Below are 26962 nucleotides of genomic sequence, written 5' to 3' on the forward strand. Positions count from 1 at the left end.
ATTACACGTTAAACTAGTTTTCCACTTAACTGGTTTCCAGTAAACTAGTTTCAGGACGATAGTGTGAACGGGGTCCTAGGCGGCTATAGCAGCCACCGGTACCGTAAGAGTTAAAAGAGATGAGGGCATACCATATTTGCATGGGTTCTCTTCGGCCTGGCTTCTGAAGAATAGAGATATAAGAACTTGTTGATTTGAGACTGAGCGAGACGATCCCGCACCTCAATGTCGTTGATCAAAAGAATCTGTCTTGAAGATTGCTTTGCATCGGACGGATAGGTTTCATGGCGGAAGCGGACCTGATGGGAGAGACAGTAAATGTGATTAAAAATTGGTTATTACGTACAGAGTAATAATAATATTTATGAATAAACAACAACAACAACCCATATATTTGACAGCCAGAAAGCTGGAGTTTAGCATACTCACATCACATTCATTCATTATTTTAATTTCATTCTGTCATTTGAATACCAAGAGAAAAGAGAAAGACATTAGCAATAAGATGATACCATTATGCACATACAAATTTTAATTTTAAGGACAATCTTTGAAATATTTATCAGAGTGAATTCTCAAAAATTAATTCAATTCCTTACCAAAAGTGAATAGAACCTTGGTTTTAAAAACTCTCAATCCTAGAATTCAATAAGATATCAATCTCAAAGTCCATACTTCACTTAAATACATGAACTTATGTCTCAATAATAAAATTAAGTGAACGAAAATGAAATATATGAATGAGTTCGTCATACTTTGTTCATTTGGAGTTCCATAAGAACAGAATGATCCCTCTCTGGCCCTCCTCTCTCCTGCCATCTCATGTTAGCTAAGTTGCAAGTTGGCTTGTCTCCTGGTCTCTTAAAAGGTGAATTACTAGCACTCCCTCCCTGTGGCCTGATAAAGTTGAATGAACAATAAAGGAACAAATACATTTTTGTATGAAAAAAATTACAAAACAGAGATGTACGAGATTTCGTTTATGAAAATGATGGACAATAAATCCTTTTGGTTTGAACGTGAAAATAGATAGTAGTTTTTCAAACCATTACAACACAAGGGGGAATCTGATGCCCCTCTCAATATTCTATGCAATACACCAAACTAGTAAATACCAAAGTAGTCAATTTCATCTATTTTTTTTTCTGTGATGATTAATAGCCTTGCATGTTTTTAGAAGCAGGTATTGTTTGCTAGTCAATTTCTTTTCGGCCCCTCCTGGTATATCCTGGATCCACCCGTGTATGGTTGAGCAGTTATGTAGACTGTCATCTAAATTAATGAACAGTGTGTCACTTAGTTCATTTACTTTTCTGTGTCACAGGTATCAAATACAGCAGGTCATGAGAAAATAATTATAGAATAAACTTGATAATTCCATTCTGCACTAAATGATAACCAGGTATTTTTATATACTTAATTAACTATTTATATCTAATTCATAATTTTGATTATATTTTATAACTTTATCTAACCTTTTCTCTCCACTATGTGCAGGGCTGGTACTTTTAACATCTGTAAGAGATAATGAAAAATTATAATTGAAATACATTTCTGAAATATGTATTTTGAGAAATGAATTTAAAACTTTATAAAAAAATCTACAATCAGGATTGAAATTATTTTCTAAAATATATGTGAATCACAGATAAAAGATTCATTCAGCTTGGCACATGATCTCGAAGAACTGATTTCTTCAAAATGCATTAACTTGGGAAAATTTCAATGTGAATGAAATGGTAGAGATTATTGTCTGAAGTACTATACATAGATACAGGGTAATTTAAAAGAATTGAAATGAATTCAGGACCAAATGGCAACCCTTATCTATAATTTAATGAATCCCATGTCACATTCCAGAAAGAATGAATAAATGAATGAATTCATTAATGAATAAATCAATACATGAAAGAATTAAAGAAAAATAAACGGATCTATTATTATATGACAAATAAAACATGAATATACAAACAAATTAATCATTCAATTACCAAATAAATGAATATATGAATAAATCAAAAATTAATCAATACATTGTTATATGAATGAATGAATGAGGAAATAAATTCATGCATGTATATTGATGAATAAAGCAAATTAATGCAAACCCTACCTGGTTTGAAGATGTTCTTGGTTGACCCTGATGACCTAAGGTCATGACCTCCATATATATGCCAGACCACGGTCATCTCTTGCAGAGTATACCTCATGGTAGGAGCCGGGAAGTCTAGCGGAGCATTGAGTTGGTCCCCTCTTGTCCTCGGAGGAGCAAAGTGGTCCTGCTTGATGGTAATTGGTCCGTCGTCTAATACCTTCACCTCAGGTTCACCGCTGTGTCTCTGTGTTAGGGAGGAGAGACATGAAGACTATGGCCCGTATTCTGAAGTCGGGTTTAACTTAAACTCAGGTTTAAAGTTGTGGTTTAAGTATGGATGGCCATTTGTTACATAAATCGCCAACAGTAGAGATATCATATTTCAGCTCACGTGGCTCTCAAAATAATTTAAAATTGTCTTGGAAGTATAAATAGGTGATCGTCTTCACCATCAATGAATCAGGAGCACAGTAAACATAAAAAACATACAACTTGGTAAAAAAATTGGACACTTTTGGCTTCCCATAATTTAATGCCAAAGTTAGACCATGGTCTAAGTTAAATCTGACTTCAGAACATGTGCCAAATAGTTTGCACTGGAGTTCTTTGTTCATTGCATGAAAGTTACCTTTATGGTATTAACTTTGCTATGCCATGGTAACTTGCATGAAATCCTTGATTTTGATTGGCCTGTTGATCATCGTTACCATGGTAGTAACTATTGAATAGCAAGTATATCATAGAAGTAACTTTTATGAAATGGGATCCTGATGTTATGCATTGAAACCTATACACAGGTGGCAGCAAAAGCAGACTTGACCATGCCATATTATCCACATCTATTTCATTCCCATAAGATTGCAATCATATTGGCCTGAATTCACAAATGTAGTTTAAAAAAACACCGGTTGAAAATGTGGTTATGCAGATTTCATGTATAAATTGCGCCTAATTTGCCGCATATACCGAAAAGTGTCCAATACTGATGTGCGCTTCTATCACAGTGCCCCAAATTGACACCTGTTACCATGATTAAATACGCTATTCCTTTAATGAGTCCACTGTTTTGATCAATGTACTCATTAAATACAGTGGACTTATGAATTAGATAGTACTTAACCATGGCAACAGGCATCAATTTGGCGCACTGTGACAGAAGCGCACATCAGTATTGGACACTTTTCAATATGCGCGGTAAATTAAACATAATTTATAATGGTGGTGATTTTTTACCTGACTGCTAACAAAGCATGAATACTTACATGTATAAGCAAGCAACCAGAGGACCGACGGCTTAAGGTCCTCTCTGAGGGACCTGGTAATGAGGATTAATGCCTTACCAAAGGGCGATAGTGCACCAAGTGGGAACCGAACCTGGGTCGCCGGAATCTGTAATCCCCGCTGTACCGACTGAGCTATCACACCTCCAGGAAATCTGCATAAACCGTGGGTTCAACCAATGGTTTTCAAACCTACCTTTGTGAGTTCTGGCCACAGTGTCCTTTGGGGTGAAAACATGATGTCTATATTGAACGCTGGGTGCTACTACAACAAGCGTAGTAACTGATCATAGAACATTCTTGCATGAGAGATTGCATTGTCTTCAAAGTACTATCGATTGTGAAAATCGATCACACCATCAATCACTAGGCTTTTTGATACAGGATTCTGTACATACCAAGACACCCATACCAGGGTCATCCAGAACACAGAACTCCTCGTCGTTGTAGAACCCATCAGGCTCGGTCCAGCTACCACCGCTCCCCGAGGACATGCCCACGGACACCGGACTACTCCCCGGAGGACTAATGTCGATCAGGACTTCAACGTCGTCATCGTCCTCCTCTCTGACCTCCTCGTCCACCAAGCCGTTGTCTTCATCGGGGAACAGAAACATTTCCGCCCCACTGTCTTGCTTCAGGGTGCAGGGAATGTGTACAACATGATCTGGTGATGAAGAAAGATTGAAGTGTTTCTTAATCTACTCTGATATCAATAGTATTAAGCAATTATCCAGGATTTTATGTACAATGCATCCCAGAAAATAGAAAGGAAACTTACTTTCTCAGAATTTTTTGTTGTGTGAAGGCAAATAAATTTTGATATTTAATTTAAATTATCATTAAATAAAGTTTTTCTTGATTTTATATTTTATAAGTGTAGGCATCAATCCCAGAAAATAAAAAAGGAAACTGACTTTCTCAGAATTTTTTGTTGAGTGAAGGCACACGAATTATGATATTTCATTGATATCGTCATGAAGTTAATTTTTTTTTCTTTATTTTGATGTCTAATACTAGTAAATGTAGGCATCAATGAACAAAGGACTCAATCTCTAAATCAAGTTGTGCAGAACAATTGATCATGATTTGTCAAGGATGTAACTAACTTGCTTCAAAACAGATGGATCATTTCCTTGTGTTCTTTGTTACGTTTCTTTAATTTAAACTGCAAATTAGTCTGAATGCGGAGTTAGACGATAGCTTCATTTCTGTCAAGCAACTTATTTTGACAGGTTTCAGAAAATCATTACAAGGTTATCAAAATGAAGAAATCTTCAGTGACTTCCAAATCATAATAAAACATATTTTTTATTATATTATCGTTAATTCAACTTAACTGAATTTGCAAGTGAATTGCCAAGTGTCAATGCTACATTTTTTCCCCTCATATTGCAGTATTCATATGCCAAACTAAATTTTCATGACACCCTACCATGTGAACATATATTGGGTATAAAAAATCTACCTGTCTTCATATTTTTTTCAATATTCTTTTCCAAAAAAATTCTTTGTGGACCTAACCCCTTTTGAAAAAAAAAAATTTCTTTGCCACTTTCGTTCACTTTTTAATGGAATTTCAACTTTTGTTTGGTATCATCTTATAGAGCTACTAAATATCTATACATCGAGACAAAAAATATCAAATTTGATGATAAATGGACCTAACCCCTTTTGCAACTGAGTTCTTCATATACAGTATACATGTATCTTCAACAGCCTGTAGCTCCTGTAATGGATCATAAAGATTTACCTTTGTTTTGAGGTGAGTTATGAGGAGACGGTGAATCGCCATTGAGTTCTCTCATAGCTTCTTCCATCAATTGTTTCATCTGATCAGAGTGGGTATGAGAGACGGGACTGTCTCCTTTATTTGGTTTAGGTGATGACGACTCCTACAATGAAATAAAATGCATACTCGATCTCTTAATAACCAGTGTATTTATTTAAACATCGTCAGTCAGTCAGAAGTCTACAGTTTGAAATCTGGGCCCCGTCTTACATCGATCCAATTAATTGTAACTCTATGGAAATCCATCAGTGTCATAATTTTTTCTGTAGGAAACTTGAACAATGTCCTTTGTAAACAAAGAGAAGCACAGTGAATTTTCAAGAAAAAAAATGAATATATGAATATACATCATAGTTAAAAAATGTTTGAACAAACATGAATAGTATATGTTGCTGGCTGTCCATAGTATCGATTGACCAGATCAATCGTAACTATTTGTAAGACGGGCCCAGGTTTCGTCCGTTAAAATTGATAACTGGACTCACCTCGTAATCATGGCAATGGTTAGGTTTAATGTCTATCGACAGATAGCCTAATGCAAATGTAGTCTCTTAAAGTATATATTCGATTTATCAGCAAATGTAGTCAAATATACTATCAAGACTGTATTCCAATGAGATGAACAATATTTTCTATGGTGGTAAGAAGCAAAAACTTGTACTGTATTTGATATGCTTTCCTTCTGATAGCTTTGTTTCATCAAACAATTCAATAAGAAATATAATTCAAGAAATTAGGGTTTTGGGCAAATCAAATTACCCCATTTCAGTAGCTTATATCAACAGTATCTTACAACTGCGGACTGATATAAAATTTTGTGAAACATTGCTCTGGGGCCCAATGCAGGAAAAGTTGCAAAAACAAACTCCTAAGACTAAATTCAACTTCATTCATGCCAACCCCCCAAAAGCATGCAATTATATATGTAACATATGTTTGCCTTTTCCGAGTTGTGATCAATTTCACCTCTTTCTGCTACAGGCCAATGGGGAGAATTGCATGAAAAATTGGTCAGTGATTTTCACAAACTAATTTGCTCTCGGCCAAAGAGATGTAAGGAATCGCACAAGCTTATAAAAATCATTGAAAACTTTGCGCTCGGCCAAAAAGATGCACAGAATCGCAGTAGCTTATAACAATAAAGTAAAATCATTGAAAACTTTGCTCTTGGCCAAACAGATGCAAGGAATCGCAGTAGCTTATAACAATAGTAAAATTACTGACATATATACATGTGGCCAATCAGATGCAACAACTTGCAGGAGCTTAAATTAATAGTCTGTGAAAATCAATGACTGATTGTTTTATGAAATGAACCCCTTGATCTCACCTCAGGAGGGCGCTCTACTTCTTGCGTTGTATCGCTTCCTTTCGTCACCTGATGATCAGGGCTACATCCGTCGTCACCGTCAGACGACAGGTAGAGTAGCAGTCTTGTGAGGGCACTGCAGGAGTCGGCACAGGTTCGGATGTGAACCACATTGTTACTGACCTTCAACTCAGTCTTGGGATTCTGAGCATCAGGCAAAAAAAAAAAAGAATGCAAAGATTAATTACTGTATTGATTTGGATAATGACGGAAATCATGTTTGCACCAAAATACTAAGAAGATCAAGAAAAATCATAAAGAAACACCAAATAACAATGATAGTAACTAATTCACATTAAAAAATGTTGAGGAAAAATTTCCCCTTAATGTAGATTTGGTTTCCCTTTAACCCTTTGCGTGCGGACCCGCGAATCCCGATACCTCTCTCTGCGGCGAAGCCGTTTTGGTACATTGCTGGTATTTGGATCTGAGTCAGTGTTTTCCCAATCAATTGCTAATTGCGCCAAACTGATGTATTTTCAGGATTTTTAGTAAATGTAAAGATGAAAGATTAGACATTTTTCTTTCTAGAAATAAAGGTTTTGCTTTTCAAATCAACAGAATAGTTAAGAAATTTACGAGGAAAAAGTTGTGTTATTTTGTAAAATCTTCGCTTTTCCCCAAGTCAATAGGCACTGTGTATAAAAATGCGTAAGGGCAATCAGCACCCGCGGACAGGGTGGATTCGATCGATACCGCTTTGTTGTCTGCTCTGGTGCTTTTCATTGCCTATTGTCCTGCTACTCATGAATGGTATCTTTACCTTATTGTAGAGAGATTACTTGCAAAGTGTATAATTACAACGATAATCCGTTTTGGGTGAAATCACAGCATACCAAATACCTTTACTTTCCAGAATGAATAAAAAAGCGTGAAGTTTCCCTTGCAAGTGCGATGATGATAACACCACGCAACGAAAGTTCGAAACTATTTTGTGACTTTGGGGGGCTTCAAGAAGGTGGCCTCAACGTACGTTTCACTAAAAATCGTCTTGGTATCTTCTTTTCATAAATTATAGTTTGTAATAAAAAAAAATTGTTCTTGAAGATGGCATACCAGTATTCGATATGTTTTCCGTTGCAATTTCAAAGAGTGAAGGGTGTAAATGTGAATCAAATTATATAGTGGATCTGAAATCATACCTCCAAACGCTCTCCTCGTCTCGATCATTCTACATTTCATTTTTCTTTATCTCCCTTTTCCCTCCAAAATAACCATGCTACCGACTACTGTTCATCACAATAAGAGAAAGTAAATTATTTTCATATAATGAAATTGTAACATCCAAATTAAAAGTGTTTTATTATGTTCTTCCATTTTATTCATTTTTAACAGTTCTGGGTTTTTTCACAACCGAAAACAAAATAAAAAGAAAGATTTGTATCCCGTTTTGTCTGTTTTTAATCGTTCGATCGAATAGTACAGAGGTGTTGGAGTCGGAAGGAGGCGTTAGTCCATAAATTTATGATATTTTTTTTTTTTGGGGGGGTGGATCACTTCCACATTCAGCAGCTCAACCCCTCCATTATCAAAAAACGCTCTGTGGCCACCGTTATTTATACATCTTTTTCAAATATTTTGGTGTTGATGCTTACCAGAATAAGCGCCTCAAAAAAATATAAGGTGAACCTGTCTTTTTTCCTTTATTTATGGATCCTTTTCTACTACGCTATTCGCCACAAAAAAAGAAAAGGCAAAAAAAGAAGTAGGAAACTGACAAAAAAGTAGGAAAATTGCAACATTTTTTTAGGGCCGGGGGGGGGTAGGTGGAAGATTGAGAGGTGTTTGTCGGGACACACCAAACAAACATGCTTTTTATAGGAGGATGCCTCACCGTAAATTCTCATTCTTTTTCCTCAATTTCCGGTGAGTAAACTTTTAATTCATTATTAGTTTTAGCATTTGAACTGATTATGCTTTTGTCGAATTTTCAGTGCAAAAAATTTCATCTGGTAGAGAACGAAAGAATGGGATGAAGAGCTTCCAAAACCTAACACGACAAATTCATTCTATAAAATTACGTGAATTACAAATTGAGGTGGGGGACTAGTAATCTATCATTCTCTATGAGTAAATATTCATGCAATAGCAAAAGCGCACATAATTGTTTACATTATACCTTTTTGGTCTATTTCCTCTTTTCCCCCTCTCATCCTTTCTGTCGTTTTACATGTATCTCGATTTTCATTTTCTATTCTTTTTCTGAATCCCACTTGCATCTTCTTCCATCCCTATGCGTATCACCACCCAGGGGAATTGTATTTTATTTTATAAAGTCCTGTCATGCTCAAGAAGAAAACGTTCTTCCCATTTCAGCACCTGCATGTTTTGTCAAAAATAAGTAGATGAGTAGACATTTACATTGTTTGAAAAACGGTATTCCTAATTGAGCTTTTTGTACTTCTAAATACGAAAAGCAGGTCATCCTGACGAAATCGCTAATCTTCATTTTATTCAGGGCGTTGGCTATTATTGTTCCCTGCTCTTTTTTATAAGGGATTGTTTGAGCAGGCGCCATTACTTTCTTTTGTTTTGGGAGTTGGGAGATCAAGAACTACAAGGCCGTTTTCATTTTCGAAAGAGCAGAGGATAAACGGGGTTTTAAATTGCTTTATTTTCTGTTTTCCTTTGAAATATAAAGAAGACAAACATAATAGCAATAAGATGAGAGAACGAAAGATAGCGGTGGGGGGGGGGGGTCAAAGTGCACCAGGGGCCCGTTTTATAGAAAATTTGTTTACAATTTTCAATAACACTGGAAAGCTACTGAAATCATTCTATCTGACTGGCGTTTTTTTTTTTTAGTATTGCGCATTTGTCTATATAAAGTGTACATGCATTTAAAAACGACACCAAGGGATTTTTTTTTCGCCCCTTTCCTTGGTTTCTAACCTATATAACAGAGTGTATTATCTACCGCTGCGCTTTCATTCCCTACCGCTGCGCTTTCATTCCCTTTCCTATATCTATCGTATTTCCATATTCCCTACCGTCTACACCTTTTTTTCTCTTAGTTTCGAATTATATCTGTATTGTCTTCCTTCTCCCCGATTTGGATTACGAGGTATTGTACCAGCCTAACCCCCCTCTATTCGTTCTCTCTGATTTTTCTTCTCAGTACCTGTCATTTTACATTACATCTACCCCCTCTCTCTCTTCATAAATCGTTCCGAGAGCAGGCCTATGCCTATATTTTTAGATTTTTTCGTAAATTATATGTCTCATTTAATTCGATTTTTCACGCAGCTATTGTAATAGTAAAATATTTTTTGTCCTGAAGTTTGCGCATCAGTTTTCGATTTGTAATATGAGTAAAAGTGACTAAAATTGTAAGTCTGAAATCATACCTCCCGACTCTCTCCTTGTCACTTTCTACGTTTCTTTCTTTATCTTACTTTCTCTCAAAAAGAGCCATGCTAGCAACTACTGAAAGTAAGAGAAATTATTTTTTCTTAAATAAATTATAACATCCACTATCAAAAGTGTTTTTTATTTGTTCTATTTTGTTCTATTTTTTATTTGTCTCTTTGATTTCACAACCGAAAAAACATGAAGTAATCATGGTAATAAATAAATCATTAAAACAAATCATAATAGTTAGAATTCATTTTTGTCTCTATCGTTTTAATCGTTCAATCTGATAGTGCAGAGGCGGAGGAGTTGATAGGAAGTTTCAGTCCTCACCCCCTTGAGAAAAAACATGTACACAAAATCCGAAGTCTATATAAATTTGTGATATTTCTTTTGGCCGGTCCACTCCCACTATCAGCTCAACCCCTCCATTATCAAAAACGCTCAGCGGCCCTTGTTTTTTATGTAAGAAATCATATATTTTGGTTTTGATGCTAACCAGGGTTAAGCGATCAAAATGTTTGTTTGCAGTAACGGGAACAAAAACGGGTGCGGGTCGTTTTTTTTTCTAAATGAATCTTTTCTACCACGCTATTCGCCGGTTAAAAAAAAGAAATTGGCGAAAAAACAGAAATCGGCGAGAGGGGACAAACAAGCAATATTAGAGTGCAGGTCAGAACATTTCTATCTGGAGGGGGTAGGTCAAACATAATAATTAAAAGTCATCACTTTGACAAGGGGCCGAGGACTGAGTTGCGACAAATAAACGTTGTGGGTTTTTTTGTAATCTGTAACCAAAAAATAAAATCATGTTGTTATTCGTTTAAGTGGATATTCATGGATGTTAGCAAAAGCGCACTTGTCTTTTAATCCTTTTATCTCTGTCTCTCATTCTCTCTCGTTGTCCGTGACATCTGAACATTTGTTTTTCTATAATTTCCCTAAATGGTTCTTCTTTCATTCTTATATGCATCATCACGAAGGGGAAGTGCTTTTATGCAATTAAAATGAATCACTGACGGATGTCATAAGCATTATACGTGTTGTTGGTAAATGAGACAAAGTTGTTGTTTTTAGTTCCCGTATGTTGGTCGAAATAAAAAGAAAAAAGTATTCATAAAAGCTTTTTGTATTGCTAAGTACGAAAAGCGATCAATAAGTCATCCTCTCGATAAACACTAATCTTCCTTTTGTTCGGGTCGTTGAAATCTCCTTGATGAAACAAATAATAAGATGAAAATGGTGAATAAACGCTTAGCATATAACGTGACGATCTTTCAGAAAAAGATGTTAGTGCACGATATGGATCAAATCACGTGATCAGGCCTTTTGCGCGCGCGTACGTGCTCGTCACCAAATTTATTCTTCCCCGTCTGGCTCCAACGAAATAATCGGGTAAAGTTGAAATGATTTCCTATTTTCGGGATTTTTCCCCACGTAGCTGTATATTTTTTTCATTCTGTTATCGAGATAGGTATATAAAGGAAATAGTGGCAGAGGTTTTAGTGCATAACAATTACAAAAAAGCTGAAAAACTTCATCGAATTAAACCAAAACATCTCGGCTTCTGTAGAAGCCCGTCGTAGCTAAGTGAATGATTCGCTGGGCTTCCACAGAAGCCCATCGCACGCAAAGGGTTAACATCACTTACTCTACTGTTGACAGAATAAATCTATTGTTCTCCTGGGGTTTTCATCCAACATCAATTCTTCTCATGGTAGGCTTTGGGGAAATAATAACATAAAAATATAAAAATTAATCCTATTCTCACCTTTCCTTCATGGGTGCTCAGTCTGAGAGAAAGCTCCAACATACCAAGATCTACAACACTCACATAATCTGAAACAAAGGAGAATATAAAACATGAATTAATCTTATCTTCGGACCCAAGGACCGCCAACATAAGACTGGTCACAACTGCAAGCTCATCTCTACTGTGCGAAGTCAACTATGTTGTGTAAATGATGGCATCATTTAAGTATGAAATGTCAATATGTTCCACTATTTAGTGGTCCATATACTTTAAACACAATTATGTAACCACTCTATATTAAATATTTTTTACAGGAGAAACATATATATTCATATCAAACTGAAATAATGTAAATCACATAAACTAAATGTAATGTAAAATATTGCTGTCTACATGAACCCCCCCCCAGAAGTTGTATATCGATATCTTAATCGTGGATACAATTAGTTAATGTAGGGGGGAATGGACATTATATGGGATGATGTGTAGTGATATAGGTAACCTCAATCAAAAGTTCTAAACGAGTACTGGCAATATTTCCTCAATTATGGTCTTGGCAATGACGTTATTTCAGATTTTGTTATCTTTTTGATTTCATATTACATCAATCTCACTCCACTTGCCTCGTTTCAGATTAACTTTGGTCTCATTGCACTTTTCAGATATATACAACGCAGCATCATCTATGAGAAATCTGAAATAGAAAACACATATCCAGTGTATCTATTAATTACGTGAGAATAGGTCATTTGCAACTCATAATTCAGCACTATAATAATTTCAATCAGAAGACGAGCCAACTTAATGATAATAATATTTCACTTTTAAAATGCGCTAAAAACATTAGAACGACTTCTCTAAGCACTTTACAGATATACTGTATTATTACCTGTCATCGGATCCTGGTGGGTGTTTCATAAAGCTGTTCGTAAAGTTACGAACGACTTTAAGCATGACTGGAACATGTTCTTAGGTCATAACTCAATTACATAGGGATATCACATAGCACGAGAAAGGATCACCAGTTGTGCGTAAAGTCATTTGTATCTTACGAACAGCTTTATTAAACACCCACCTGGATTGCTTGCAGACAAGTATGCCCTTTCTCCACTCAATGTGGAGCATTCAAACAATTAACCAATTTCAAAAATGTTTAGGGTTATACATATCCAACAACGACTCTACTAATCATGTGGTCTAGTGGTTAGAGCATTCAACTCATATGAATAAAAAGTTGTGAGTTCGAATCCCCGCTTGACCATTATCTCCATTTTAATAAACCAAAAGGCCAGAGGGTAATTTCTAGCTATAAGGTCAGCCAATATGACTGATTAACTAAGATGTAAAATGTTTCCTATGTAATTTATTGTACCAGCTTGGAATTGATGGGTTGGAATGGTACTGTGTTGAGTTCCGACGGGACTTATTTCAACAGTAAAGAAACAAAAACAATGTTCATGTGACTGGGTACATGACACTCACCTAAGTAATGATTCCTTAGCTTCATAAACCAGGTTACTTGATATACTTAAAGACTCTAGTAAGATGAAAGACTTTAACGGTAAGTACAAAGGCCTGAAACCAGAACAAAACATCAAACATTACAGAAAGAGTGTGGAGATATGCAATATAAGTGAATGTAAATGATATTCTTCTTGAAATTCAGATACCCCTGACAAGTTACTCTTTTTCTTTGGTCACTTAGGGTGAATAAGGAATCTCCTGAGTAATACCAAGTGAAAGAAGAGATGTTAAGCTTTCCAGTGTACAATGATAAATAATCTGTCTATTTCATTTGTGATTTATTTGTGATAAATCATCAATAATTCTCTGTTTTGTTTTTCTGGGATGAACTGTAGTTATAATAGATGAATAAAAAAGACATTACGTAAAATGTTAATTTTATTCATAAATTATTTATCCCATACCTGTAATCAAGACCACAGCCCCAGAAGTGGGCATGAAGCTGGGTGACAACAGCAGGCATATCATAACCCATGATCTGTTCATCTATCACATCAAAGAAATCTCCTAACTGGGTGCACCAGTGGTACTCCGGCTGACACATGTAGTGACGAAGGGTGGCCCCTCGCACCGCTATTGCACAATCTGACGTCTGTATCAAGGAAAAATATGGAAAAGAAACAAGAAAAGATTTTATTCCTTTAAATCAGACTACGGAACAAGTGGCATCCCTGCAATGTTGCTGAGAAATGAAATTTTCCTGTACACCAGTGGTACCCTGGCTGACACATATAGTGACGAAGGGTGGCTCCACACACTGCTATGGCACAATCTGACGTCAGTATGAGGGGGAAAATATGGAAGAAAGTATCAGGTGTATTCATTCTATTTTCTTGAATAGGACCAATGAGAGCTTGAGAAGAGTTTCAGAACTCAGTCATACTAGTGAGGATCTAGAAGGACACGGTACAGAGGCATACCTGGTGCAATCTCACCAGTTTTTTTCAATTCAATAATAATGATACTATTCCACATGTTCTTATACCGTATTTGCCGGCGTATAGGCCGCACTTTTTTTTAATGAGAAAATGAAGCAAAGTCGGGGTGCGGCCTATACGTGACGATAGTCAAAAGCCGCGTCCAGCGAACGCTGAATACGTGGTCAAAACATCGCGTGTGCGTACGTATGGGACTACAGTGACGCTTTCATTGTAATGGTAGTTAAAACAGCGCGTTTATAGGATGAAACAGTAAAAATCTTGACTTATTTAATCAAACATTTTCAGTACCGGTACGTGATATCTTACTTCTCAAATTTAATTCTGCTTAGGTGTAAATTTGTTTCCATAAACGCAGTAGAGCTCAGAGACCGTGCCAGCGATCTGACTCTGTCTGGGGCCGGCAATGTCATGTTTAATACGTTTGCAATGCATGGCTTCCGCGCTCTAGCGCTCGCACCGTATACTGCGGGGTACACTTGCCAATTGCAGGCAGCTTGTTCGCGGCGATCCAAGACATGTATTGGTAGACTTTTGTCGACAAAAAGCATTGTAATTGTAATGAATGTCATTACTATTTATTTATGAAATTATGTGGAACATTGATTTAACATGTTTCATTTCTATCTTCCTTGCAGGAGCCAGGAAGATTAGCAGCACCAGCACCTCGCTCTACATTTTTCAAATTTATTTTTACATCGTCATCGATCGTAATGGAAAATAAAATGAAAATATTTACCTTTTGATCTTTTTTTTTTGTTTTGCATCTCCAAGTCTCATCGGCCAATAAATAATAATAAAAACCTACCTTGCGACGTGTGCTGTGGTCTGCTGCGGGAAATGGCGGTAGTGGATAGTGGTGATGATCTGATTAGGCTGGTTGGTTGTGAATAATATTTTGGATGAATTATGTGATGATAATGGTGACAATAATGATATAAGTACGATTGTGTCAATGAATTGCTATTTGAAAATGATAATTAAAGTTACAACATTGAGATGAGTGATTTAGATTTTAACTTGTTATAGGCATTCTGGATTATGATGATGATGACGACGAGGATGATGATAGAGCATGTTTATGTTGACAATAGTAAATGATGATGCACGATTTGCGTGCGATAATAATGATGACACGGTGATACACGATGTTTGCATGCAATTTAATATTCTATTGCAGGTGGAAAAAATAGCGTAAGTATTAAAAAAGATATCATGCCGCCTTCAATATTTTCCCGCTCAGGAAGAGATCGAGGGAACATGACAAGGTATGTCATTTGAAATTGCTTTGTGCGTGAATTAATAATAACGGTCTTTTTCAAGACCACAAACTTCCAAGAAAGAATCAGTGTTCATCTTTATTCATAGGCGGCGGAAGCGGGGGGGGGCATGCAGGTCCCCCAAAAAAATTGAGATGGGGGGGACGATCCCCCCCTAAATTTTTAGTTGATAACCTTTTTTTTTTTGCTTGTCAATTTTTTTTCCTGCGTCCCCCCCCTAAATTCTGGTGGACCCCCCTTAAAATGTCGCTTGTCCCCCCCTAAAATTTAGGTTGATGACTTTTTTTTTTTGCTTGTCAAATTATTTTACATTTGTTACATTGTTACAATTTCAGATGAGGACGATCCCCCCTAAATTGATAACTTTTTTTTTTGCTTGTCAATTTTGTTTCCTGCGTCCCCCCTAAATTCTGGTGGACCCCCCTTAAAATGTCTCTTGTCCCCCCCCTAAAATTTAGGGTGATGACCTTCTTTATTTTTTTATTATTTTTTTTTGCTTGTCAAATTATTTTACATTTGTCCATCACAAAATTTCAGGTAGACCCCCTCTAATTTTTTGGGCTTCCGCCGCCAATGTCTTTATTTCACTTGGTCTTTACCTCTCTCTCAGTCTTTATTTCTCTCATACGACATCGCCGACTTCAATAAAAACAAACATTGAAACACCGCCCGTGCTTGTGTATTTATTCAACTTTATTTGTAAGAAAAGAAGACGTTAATTGAAAGAAATAAAACATTCGCCGCGCTTGTTTACCGTCGCAGCGCTTGTTTATCTCCGCCACGCTTGTTTACCTCCGCAGCGCTTGTTTATCTCCGCCACGCTTGTTTACCTCCGCAGCGCTTGTTTACCTCCGCAGCTCTCGTTTACCTCTGCAGCGCTTGATTACCACGGCCGCTTCTTCACGTCGATGGTGGATTATTTTCCTTGCGTCGCCTTCCGAAAAAGATGAAATACGGTAGTAAGTTAGAAGAATTAAAGCATGCGTGTTTATTATTTCCCATTCCGCGGCGATTGTTGAACAATTTTCCAACCAAGATTTTGTCCGACTTCGCCGGGAATTCTGTCATGCATTTTTTTTTTCAAAGATGATTCGCAAAATCGGGGGTGCGGCTTATACGCCGCCGCGGCCTTTACGCCGGCAAATACGGTATATGTTTTTAGATTTTTCAGTGAAGATTTCACAGAGTTTAGTTGCAGTGCGGAGACTTACCAGATGTATATTTGTTTTGATATAGTAACAATTAACCTAAATCCTACTGTCATCTTTATGAAATTATTTATCACTGCAACTACTTGAGATAAGCTTTCAATACATGGCAAGCCAAAGGACAAGATGATGGCTGTTGCCTTCTTAACACAAACTCCCTCTAGGCATGGCTCATACCAGATATGCAATGATCACTCACCTTCACATTACCTACAGGATCAAAGGAATTCTTCATGGCCAGGGACACCATATGCAGGCTGTTGCCCCCTTTGCCTACACTCCCTCCCGTCTTTGTGGAGACTCCATCGTCTGAGAGATAGAGACAACACTTCATGTGGTCTGGAGGGGACAGTCTGGTGCTGTCCAGAGACTCCCGGAAGGGGTGAGTTACACAACCTACAAAGCCATCACATGAAAATATTCAAATTTGAATATGTACTATATTTCTCCTGCATGTCAAATTATATTAGGAAATTAATCCACTTTTATTACTTAGATGAAAATGGTATTAGTTTATGAAGGTATCCCTTTCAGAATTGTTCTTATGACATATGCTACAACTCTTTGTCCTAATAAAAATTACAACAATGTTGTAATAAACTAAATTTCTATCAAACTTGGATATTAGAGCAATTTCATAATAATATCTCCATACAAACTCTATAAGTAATTATTTTCAAGATTGACTGTAGAAGTTCTGTCATCATTTTTTGTGCTGCTAACTATGCAAACATTTCTTTCAATGTACAGCAGACAGAAAACAAATCAGAGATTAATTCATTTTCAAAGCAATTTCAAATTCAAAATATACATTTTCTTCTCAATCAATCATCATCAATCAATCATCCCAGCCATGGCGTAATTTCCTTCGGCAAGAAATTTATCCACATTGTGCCGCACTGGACCCACGTTGAGGTGAATGGGTACCCGGTAGGATTCATTCCTTGAACGCTTTAGCACCTATTAATATGGTGGCTGAGCTACAGCCGGGGTAATAATATGATACCAAGTATCAAAGCGCAGTTGAGTATATGCACATAGTAACTGCGCTATATAAATGAACATATTATTATTATTATTTATCATTCAAGGGGGGTGTTTCACAAAGATTTAAGTATGACTTAGGTCGCACTTAAATACGCGTCTACGCGTGCATGATATGCATCGCGCAATCTTATTGATCAATGTGCAGTAGTGCGCGTCCTCTTGGCACGATCTGACCAATGCTGTCATGCCTTTTATACTACTCGCAACTAAACATTTAAGTGCGACTCTAAGTCATACTTAAATCTTTGTGAAACACCCCCAGAACTTCTAACAAGGATCATTGGAAAATTCTAGCTGAACAGAGTCATCAGTACTTACCGTCATGGTACAGAGCCACTCTGTTGGCTTGGAGGCTGAGGTAACTCTCATTGTCATTTCCTTTATAAGCAGTGACAGCAAACAGACAACCATCCTCAACCTCCAGAAGACATTCACCATGTTCAGTCTCACTAACAGTCCCATCAGGATTCTAAAGTCATTTAAGAAAGAATAGTGAGATAACTTTCATTTCCTTAATAAGCGATTACAGCGAACAGGCAACAATCTTCCACCTCCAGAAGACATTCACCATGTTCAGTCTCACTAACAGTCCCATCAGGATTCTAGAATTATTCAAGAATAGATACTTCAGGATTAAAATCCTGAAAAAAGTTTCATAGCATATAATGTACTGGTCACAAATAGCATTATGAACGCCGCGCAACCAATTTTTATACATAATTTGTATGGTGTTTGTAAAGGTATTTTTGACCGTAGCATAATTTCTTTGTAAAGAACAATTGTACTTCTATAAATCTTCTATGGACAGAAGGAAAAACCTTGTAAAAATCTTCATTCTCTAACAATAAATCAATTCCCCACTTCTGATCATTTAATGATGCTGCATCTTCTAGTTTCTTTTGTTGTATATAGTAATATGACAGGGATAAATAACAATAGGATAACAATGACTTGAAAATGGTTAATTTGCCCCAATTGACATTGATAGGAATAACTACATTGACCACTGGTCCTATGGTTCCCCCAAACGACTCACTTTGATAGGCATTCCCATGGTCAGTTTACCATGGTTGATATTCAGGGTAAAGGACATGTAATGCTGACCACTGGTCCTTTCTGCTATCTGACCACCATGTTTTGACCGATGGGACTTTGAATTCATTGACGATGAGTTGTGATCATAGACAGAGTAGAACTGAAGGCTGTCCGGCTCCTCATCTTCGTCTGACTCAGAATCTAGATCCATGAAGTAAAATAGATCAATGATGACATCTTATACTGAGGCCCATTTCATAAAACTTATTATGATAACAATATTGCAATAACAGTTAAAAGCTACTGAAACCCTTCAATCTGATTGGTCGATTGTAAACTTGTTATGAAAACTGTACATTTATTTTTTAACAGCCTTTACAAAACAGGACCAATGTGTTTCTATCATTTCTGGGTCCTATTGCATAAAAGATGTGATAAAATCGTGATGTGGTTCCTAATCAAACGATTAGCTGAATTCTGTCATGTGACTAGTCATTTACTTGAGATAAATTCACTAATGACTTGTACTATGACAAATCCTATTGACCAGTAATGGTTTTGAGCTGAAGATTGCTTAAAAAACAAAACAAACAAAACCAAGGATCCAAATCACTATTTTATAAAACAGATAATATACGTTATTTTGTACAGGCATTACAATAATTATCGATGCTTGGGGGTTTCGAAACAGCTCAGGATTGTGATATCGAGTTCATATGGATGGACAGATGTACAACCTGAAATCATACCTCCCCTTGTTGCTTCCTCAAACAGTTCTTTAGTTATCATGAGAAAAAGATAATTTTGGGTATATAGTGACCTCTTTGACCTTTAACCTTAATACCTTATAAATTAATTGGATCATCATCACTCCTATTCATGTATACACACTTGGATCAAATTTCCTCCATCCAATTATTTAGTTATTGCAAGAACGAAAATGATATGAATGACTGGACAAGCCAAAATCATAATGCCTCCGGCAACAACTACAGTGGGTGGAGGCATAAAAAAAAACATTGAAAAGTTAGCAATGTAATAGCACAAACTCAAGTAAACCACATGAACTCCATCTGGGAAATCTTTAGTAATTGTCGATAGCGAGAATTCTGTAGACAACCCTTGAAACCAGGTTTGATTTATAACCTTTACTCACCAAACTGAAGACCAGACTTGCACATGCCGAACCTCTCGGCTACACTACTCCCAGCCAGCTGGGTAGCTAGATCCAACCCCCCTGATCCTTGATAGTATCGACTCTCTATGGGATCCCTTGGGGTTGGAGCAGTCGGCTGCCAGAGTAACATGTCATTGGCAAACCTACATGTACATAGCAATAATAAATATATTTGTGAATAACTTTTTTTTAAATGTCATACAATCATGACATATGGGTTTGATATATATTTGTTCATCTCTTAGCATCACCTTTCCATGTTTTAAAATGCAAGTATTTGTTGAAAATGAAAAAAAATATCACCTATCATTACCTACTAGACTCATTGATGGTTAAGATAGAACAGAAGGAAAAACCTATAAAGACAAATCTCAACCCATCCAAAGTAAACAAAGTAAACAAATCTCTATGTTTTATATTGTTTGGAAATGTGCACAGGCATTTACGTGCTATATGCCATAAGTAAATGCATAGGCATTTTATGTGCTATATTCAATACACAAATTCTTTAGGACAATCATCAAGATTATAACGCAATCCTATAATATACCTGTTGTATAGTATTTCTAAGAAGTCTTTGCTCTCTAGTAACACGTTGATCCTTGGTATATTGAGTTCAAACACTAGTCTTGAGTTGGGTATTGTCTTTTTCATGAAATCTCTCATCTCTTCTTGGTCCCCTGGCATCACCATCTAGAAAAAAATAACAATGATAATATAAAGCATGAAAATAACTCTGTATAGAGCTTGAAATGCCTAAAGAATTAAGGAGTAAATAAAAAAAGATTTTGAAAAAGGTTTTCGAAGATTTGACAGAGATAGAATTTTTGATGTCTTCAAAAAGGGTTAGATCAGTATAGGAGAGATGGGGTGCTTTGCATATTCCACTACATCACTTTGTAACCTGGAATGAAAATGAATCAATGTTATGAGCTTGTATTACAAACTGTGGATACATTAATCATTTGAGTAAATGTGAACCAGAAATGGTCAAAACATTGCCTGTCTTGGAATTGACATCATTCATGTAACTTCATATACCAGCACACACGCATGCACAATAGGAATTTCATTTACTGCATATACAATGGAAGTGATGTGTGATTTAATGCTGAGCTCATGTGTGTGGAGGCATCTTATAAATGATTTACATCCATTCTATGAAAGAAGGACTTTGGAAAGTTTATGAAGACTTCCCCCCCAATGATCATAACACACTGACCTGTTCACTCTCGTACATGACTTTCTTTGAACTGAAAGGCGATGGTTCCGTTTCCTGCTGCTGGAAGTAACTCTTATCCCATGATATGTTTAGATCAGGACCAGCTGGGCTTATCTCTTGGTCCTCTTCCAATACGGAGGGCTGCATGACAGGGCTAACTACCACCAGTAATCTGAAAAATAACATGGGTGAGAGAGAGACTATGTTAGGCTCTTGTATTTATTGATATTACTTTACCGCTTGGTCTGGAGATATTGTTCATCATATTCTTTAAATGATCCCCCATCCATGTTACATACCCCTCTGAATAGGTAACCAGATCAAATGTACCTAAAATGATAATTATCATTATCATTAATTCATCATAGTCATTGTAGTCTTCATCATCATCATCATCATCATCACCACCACCACCACCACCACCACCACCACCACCACCACCACCACCACCACTACCACCACCACCATCATCATCGTTATTATCATCAAAGGGGAATTCCCCAAATACATAAACAAAGAGCTTAAGAAATGTTCTTGAGTCACATCATTCAAGAAAAATAGAATTTAGATGAGATTAAGCTGAAGAAAAAGTAAACAAAACTGTACATGAGACTAAAAGAGAATCAATATATTTTTAAACTAATCACAAAAAGCAACATGATAAGTAAAACAGCAATACAGCTGAATCGTTTCAATCAACTAAAATCACAAAAGGAAACTAAATACTATCACCAAAAAAAGAATAAGTAGAATATCATCTCTAACATACCTTGGCCAGTTGAAGGTCTTGTCTGAGTTGCATGAATTATCTGGCCGACCTTCACTCACTTTCACAAAGGGTATTGGTGCTTCATCTGGCTTTAACTTCACAGAGGCTGTTGAGATGGTATTTGAAAACAGTGTCAGAAGGTATCAAGAATGAAAAGAGGAGTGTTTCACAAGGTAAATAGCCAGTGATTTTTGCTGACAAATCAGTCTGCGACAATCACTATTTGTTTCAATGACTATTTGATCTTCAAAGAAAATTATTTCTTCTACTCTACATCCAATTACCCTATTAGGGCAGATTTTTCTGGATTATTTAATTTAATTTTCATCTCATAAAAACATGACTGATGTTTCATAATCATCAATAAAAGGAAATAGATGTTAAAAAATATATCTTCCTCTACCCTGCACTTTTCTTTGAAATAGTGTCCCTCTACATTATTTTATATCTGTCCAAATCATTACGTGTGTGTATGCTGGCCCTGACGCAGCAGGATAGGTGAGGTCTGACAATAAGAAAAGGTGAAATTACATTTGGACTTACATTTGATTTCCCTAGCTTTGACAAGAAACTTCTGTTGAGTCTTGTTATCTCTGATAGCGCTATTAAACTCTCCTTCCGTGATTTGTACGAGGAGTATCTCATCTCGCAGCGATCTCCTCCACCAAGCCACCTCACTTAATCCTCTAAGATCAGGAATAGGAAACCTACAAAGAAATCACCCATACAGAATAAAAATTAAGCTTTTTTGAACGTTTTCATAAAATAGTTGACCTTTTAGGAATATCTGACCACAATTTTTCTAAATTTTAACTTCATTTCATGGAATGCTTGAGCCAAGACAATTTGAGTGCATTCGATCTTTTGGACAATTTCATTAAATAATAAATCTTTTTGTATTTCATCTGACCACCACATTTTTCCATTATAACTACATTCAATGAACTGCTTAAGCCAGGATAATTTGACGGCATTGCAATTTTTAGACACTTTCATTAAAAAATCAACATTTTGGAATGTTGTCTATCCCCATTTTTCTAAATTCTTATTTCACTTCTAACTCCTCAAGCAACAATAATTTGAGAGCATTACAACATTTGGACATTTTCATAAAATAATGAATCTCTATCTTTGTGAGTCTGACATCTATTTTTCCCCATTTTAATTTCATTTCGTAGCCTGCCCAAGCCAAGATAATTTCAGAGAATTTTACAAGATAATGAGAGTCTGAATAGCATTTCTGTTTCTTTCTTTCTCACAGGGCCCATCTTACCTTAGTGCTATGACAGTAGACAAACAGGTCACACTAATATTAGTCTGCAGGTCAGACCCACTCGGTGAATCATCCAATGCTTGTCTGAAAAACGCTTGTTTATTCTGCAAAAAAAAAAAAAATAAAAAGGTTTGCTTAGTGACAAGGAATTCTTCACCAACCTCCATCTCTTCATTTAGCATTTGCCTGAAAAACATTTTATTTTAATTTATGAAAGAAAAAAATAAGTGTCAAATGCCAACAAATTATTCATAATAATAATAATAATAATAATAATAATAACAATAATAATAATAATAATAATAATAATGATAATAATAATAATGATAATAATAATAATAATAATAATTATAATAATAATAATAATTAAAATAATAATAATAATTAGACTTATATCGCACCAAATCCACTCTGTAGAGTGGTCAAGGTGCTTTTTAGGAAATTATAAAGGAAATTAAGAAGAATTGAAGAGAAATGTTTTAAAGGTATTGTTTGAACGTTTCAGAGGTCAAGCACTGTTTAATGTTTTCGGGGAGGCTATTCCATAACTTTTAGGATGAGTGAACCAATTATCCTTTCCCCCAAGGTTTGGAAACTTTGGGGGTAACGAGAGAACTGGAAGAGGAGGAACGTAAGGACCTTGAAGGGGTATAACTTTTGATCAGTGAAATGAGGTACTTTTATAAAGTGCTTGTCTAAAAATGCTTTGTTTATTCTGTAAAAATGAAAAGCAATGTTTTATTATCAATTGTCAAGGACTTCATCATCCACCATGATCACCCCTTCAATAAGAATTGATCATACACTCCCAGGGTGTACCTCCTCCTTTGTGATTTATTTCGTTCAGACTTTTATTCAAAGTTAGAAAATCATAAATCATATAAAGCATAGACATTCATTAGACCACCATTTATGAGAAAATACTTTAAAAACATTAACACATCATTTGAATGTCCCACTTCAATAAATTAGCTTTATTTTCAAGAGGTCAAAATAACATTCATGTATCTGATATTTATTTTCACATGCACAAATGTTTTTCACATAAGAAATAAAGTCATAAAATCATTCTAAAAAAATGTTCAACAGTGCTACATTTTTATGACACCAAAATTTACGAGATGCATTTTACGATGACATTTAAAGAAAGCAAGCAAGTGAAGGAAAACACCTTGAAAACTGAGAGACAAACTAAAGTAACTCAGCAACCGATCATTGATGTGTGCAGCCCTTAGATTTTGGAAAATATATCCACTTTAAAAAAGGAAACATGCTCTCTACAGAATTTCAAATCACATTAAAAAACCCTCATGTGTTCATTTAGACTGAGCTCATGAGCTCATGCAGCACAAGAGAATATATTGATATAATCACTGCTATTTAAAAATTACAGCCTCAACTTTGTAAAGTTTGATTTGACTTTACAAATCTGAGCTGCAAGGTCCTATTTGTCACCTGTGTCTGTGATATGTCGTAAAAATGAACCCCCAAGTCATTATTTAGTGCTTCAATAAAGTGAAAAATAAAAAGACCAGAAATATCATTCTAATACTGCATTTGTTGCGATTAGACTCCCCAGGAGACACAATAAATGATAATTTTTAAGTTACAGACACATTAATCTCTGCATGAATTTGATTTAGTTTTTTCTTCCCCCGGTGTTTTTTTTCTTACACCATATGAACAAATTAAATACAACACACCTAAAACTATGGGATTTTAAAAATCATTAACAACAAAGTCTTTAATATTATTTATGTAGATACATACTAGACTAGTATTCGCTTGCATAGAGTGATACATTCTTTGCCCGGATGAATCCATGCCATAGGAAGGCTGGGGATGGAGCAGGGTGTAAAGACGATCGACTAGAGAGATATCCACTTCACATTGCACCACGCCCAGTTCTATGCTGACGTCAAGAGTCGGCTTCACTATATGTCTTCTCTTGCTGGTCTGATGAATAGAAACATACATTAAAACAATTCTTAAAGGACAGGTTCATCCCAATAAAAAGTTCATTTGAATAGAAAGAGAAAATCCAGCAAGTATTACACTGGAAATTTTATCTAAATCGGATGTAAAATAATAAAGTTATGACATTTTAAAGTTATGCTTAATTTCACAAAACAGTTATATGCAGATCCTTGTCAGTATGCAAATGAGGAGCCTGATGATGTCATTCACTCACTATTTCTTTTGTATTTTATTATGTGAATATGAATCATTCTAATTTTCTCCTCATTGCCAGGTGAAACAACGATTAATTCATCCCTGAACATGTAGAATTAGCCTTGTATAATATTATGGTTCAGTCAAGTTGTTCCGTATTGTCAAATTTTTAAAATATGAAATATTGTATAATTCAAACAAAAAAAACAACAAAAGAAATAGTGAATGATGGACATCATCGACTGACTCATTTGTAAGTCACTGAGTTGTGCAAATCACAATGTTTACAAGCATGAAATATTTCAATTAAACTTTGTTGTTCTGTCATATGATAAAAGCATTAAGATTGATTCCAACCATTTTATTTCAAAATTAGATTTCTATACTAGAACTCAAACTTCGTTTTTAACTGGATAATGTAGTATATATTTGAATGGACATACAATATATATCACTCAATAATAATTACCGTATTCTAAAGTTATTAAATGCCAGTATTGTTTTTGTTGAACATTTCTTCATTTGAATTAATGGTTCATACTCAAGGTGTATTAGTAGTCAATATCATTCTGTTTCACAGTATGGATAATGGATTTGAGAAAAAAACAATATACATCATGTTCATCCTGATATCCTGATCAGTATTCTTCATTGTTCTTCCAAAGGAAAAGACATATGTATGATCAAATATTACTTTATTAATTTATTCTGATTTATTTCAAACAGGGTAGCTTTCCAAAGAGTCCTTGAAAAAACAGAATTGGAAAACATATATCTTAATACGAACTGTTCGCTTATGAAACTTACAAAATAATCTTACATACACAACAGTGTCTGCATTGTAACAAGCAATTTACACCAATTGAAATCAATTGCAACTAAAATCCAACCACTGCTGTAAATTAACAGGAAAAATTCAAACTGTTAGTTCACTTTACAAATACAAATTACAAGGTTGTCAGAAAGGTTAGCTCACCTGATTTCTGATCTTCTGAGCATGTTTTAACTTGGTCCTGATACTAGGTTTGGTAATATAGCTGCTTTCATTTCCACTCTCTCCACTCAATGATAAGATCTATAAATCACAAGAAGACATGTGGAGAATTTCATTAAAAAAAAATGGTCTGTGATTTTCAGACACTTGTTACAAGCTACTGAAAACCTCGCATGTTGCTGTTCAATAAAAATTAGTCAGAAGGAATCATTGACTATTTGCTTCATGAAACATTCCCCAGGGGTCTATTTCACAAAAAGTTACAACTGTGGCAAATACCATAGAAATCAGATTTTTAATTGGCTCATTACTATGGTAGTTGCCATAATTACAACAGTTGTACATCTTTCGTGGAACAGGCTCCATGTCTTTATTACAAGATTGTAATTCAACATTCAAGGGGTCGTTTCACAAGGAGTACTGGTTGAATTTCTACTTGCCTGAGGTAATAAAACATCCCAAAATTGATCAAAGTATGATATGGAGATACTGTGCAGCTTAAAGAGATTATGCATTCAATAACATAGCCAAATTATTCGTTGAGAACAGTCAATGGTCAAACACCAGTTTTGTTTGCCTATTTGCCTTCTTCATAATATAAAATATATTTACCCTACATCAAGAAATCCCCCCACTGCCTAACACCATCAACATTTTTACCCCAGCCTACGCTAAAACCTTAA

General features: G+C 35.7%; 1 protein-coding gene across 1 annotated transcript in view; it reads right to left on the minus strand.

The window, feature by feature from the left end:
* LOC121418425 (autophagy-related protein 2 homolog B-like) overlaps window positions 1-26962 on the minus strand; it is a 69031-nt gene that overhangs the window by 11278 nt on the left and 30791 nt on the right. The window contains exons 14-35 of the mRNA XM_041612278.1: window positions 26262-26360; window positions 24884-25069; window positions 23114-23217; window positions 22384-22547; window positions 21841-21946; window positions 21072-21243; window positions 20400-20542; window positions 19829-19992; window positions 18674-18873; window positions 17956-18106; window positions 16790-16986; window positions 13569-13756; window positions 13123-13215; window positions 12264-12334; window positions 11659-11726; window positions 6498-6680; window positions 5129-5270; window positions 3774-4042; window positions 2114-2339; window positions 1476-1515; window positions 756-897; window positions 132-299 (exon numbers count right to left, since the gene is read on the minus strand). Of these exons, the coding sequence (XP_041468212.1) occupies window positions 132-299; window positions 756-897; window positions 1476-1515; window positions 2114-2339; window positions 3774-4042; window positions 5129-5270; window positions 6498-6680; window positions 11659-11726; window positions 12264-12334; window positions 13123-13215; window positions 13569-13756; window positions 16790-16986; window positions 17956-18106; window positions 18674-18873; window positions 19829-19992; window positions 20400-20542; window positions 21072-21243; window positions 21841-21946; window positions 22384-22547; window positions 23114-23217; window positions 24884-25069; window positions 26262-26360 (3276 nt within the window). The remainder of the gene's footprint in view (window positions 1-131; window positions 300-755; window positions 898-1475; window positions 1516-2113; window positions 2340-3773; window positions 4043-5128; window positions 5271-6497; window positions 6681-11658; window positions 11727-12263; window positions 12335-13122; window positions 13216-13568; window positions 13757-16789; window positions 16987-17955; window positions 18107-18673; window positions 18874-19828; window positions 19993-20399; window positions 20543-21071; window positions 21244-21840; window positions 21947-22383; window positions 22548-23113; window positions 23218-24883; window positions 25070-26261; window positions 26361-26962) is intronic.

The sequence above is a fragment of the Lytechinus variegatus genome, chromosome 7, assembly GCF_018143015.1.
Source record: "Lytechinus variegatus isolate NC3 chromosome 7, Lvar_3.0, whole genome shotgun sequence".
In the NCBI taxonomy this organism is placed as follows: domain Eukaryota; kingdom Metazoa; phylum Echinodermata; class Echinoidea; order Temnopleuroida; family Toxopneustidae; genus Lytechinus; species Lytechinus variegatus.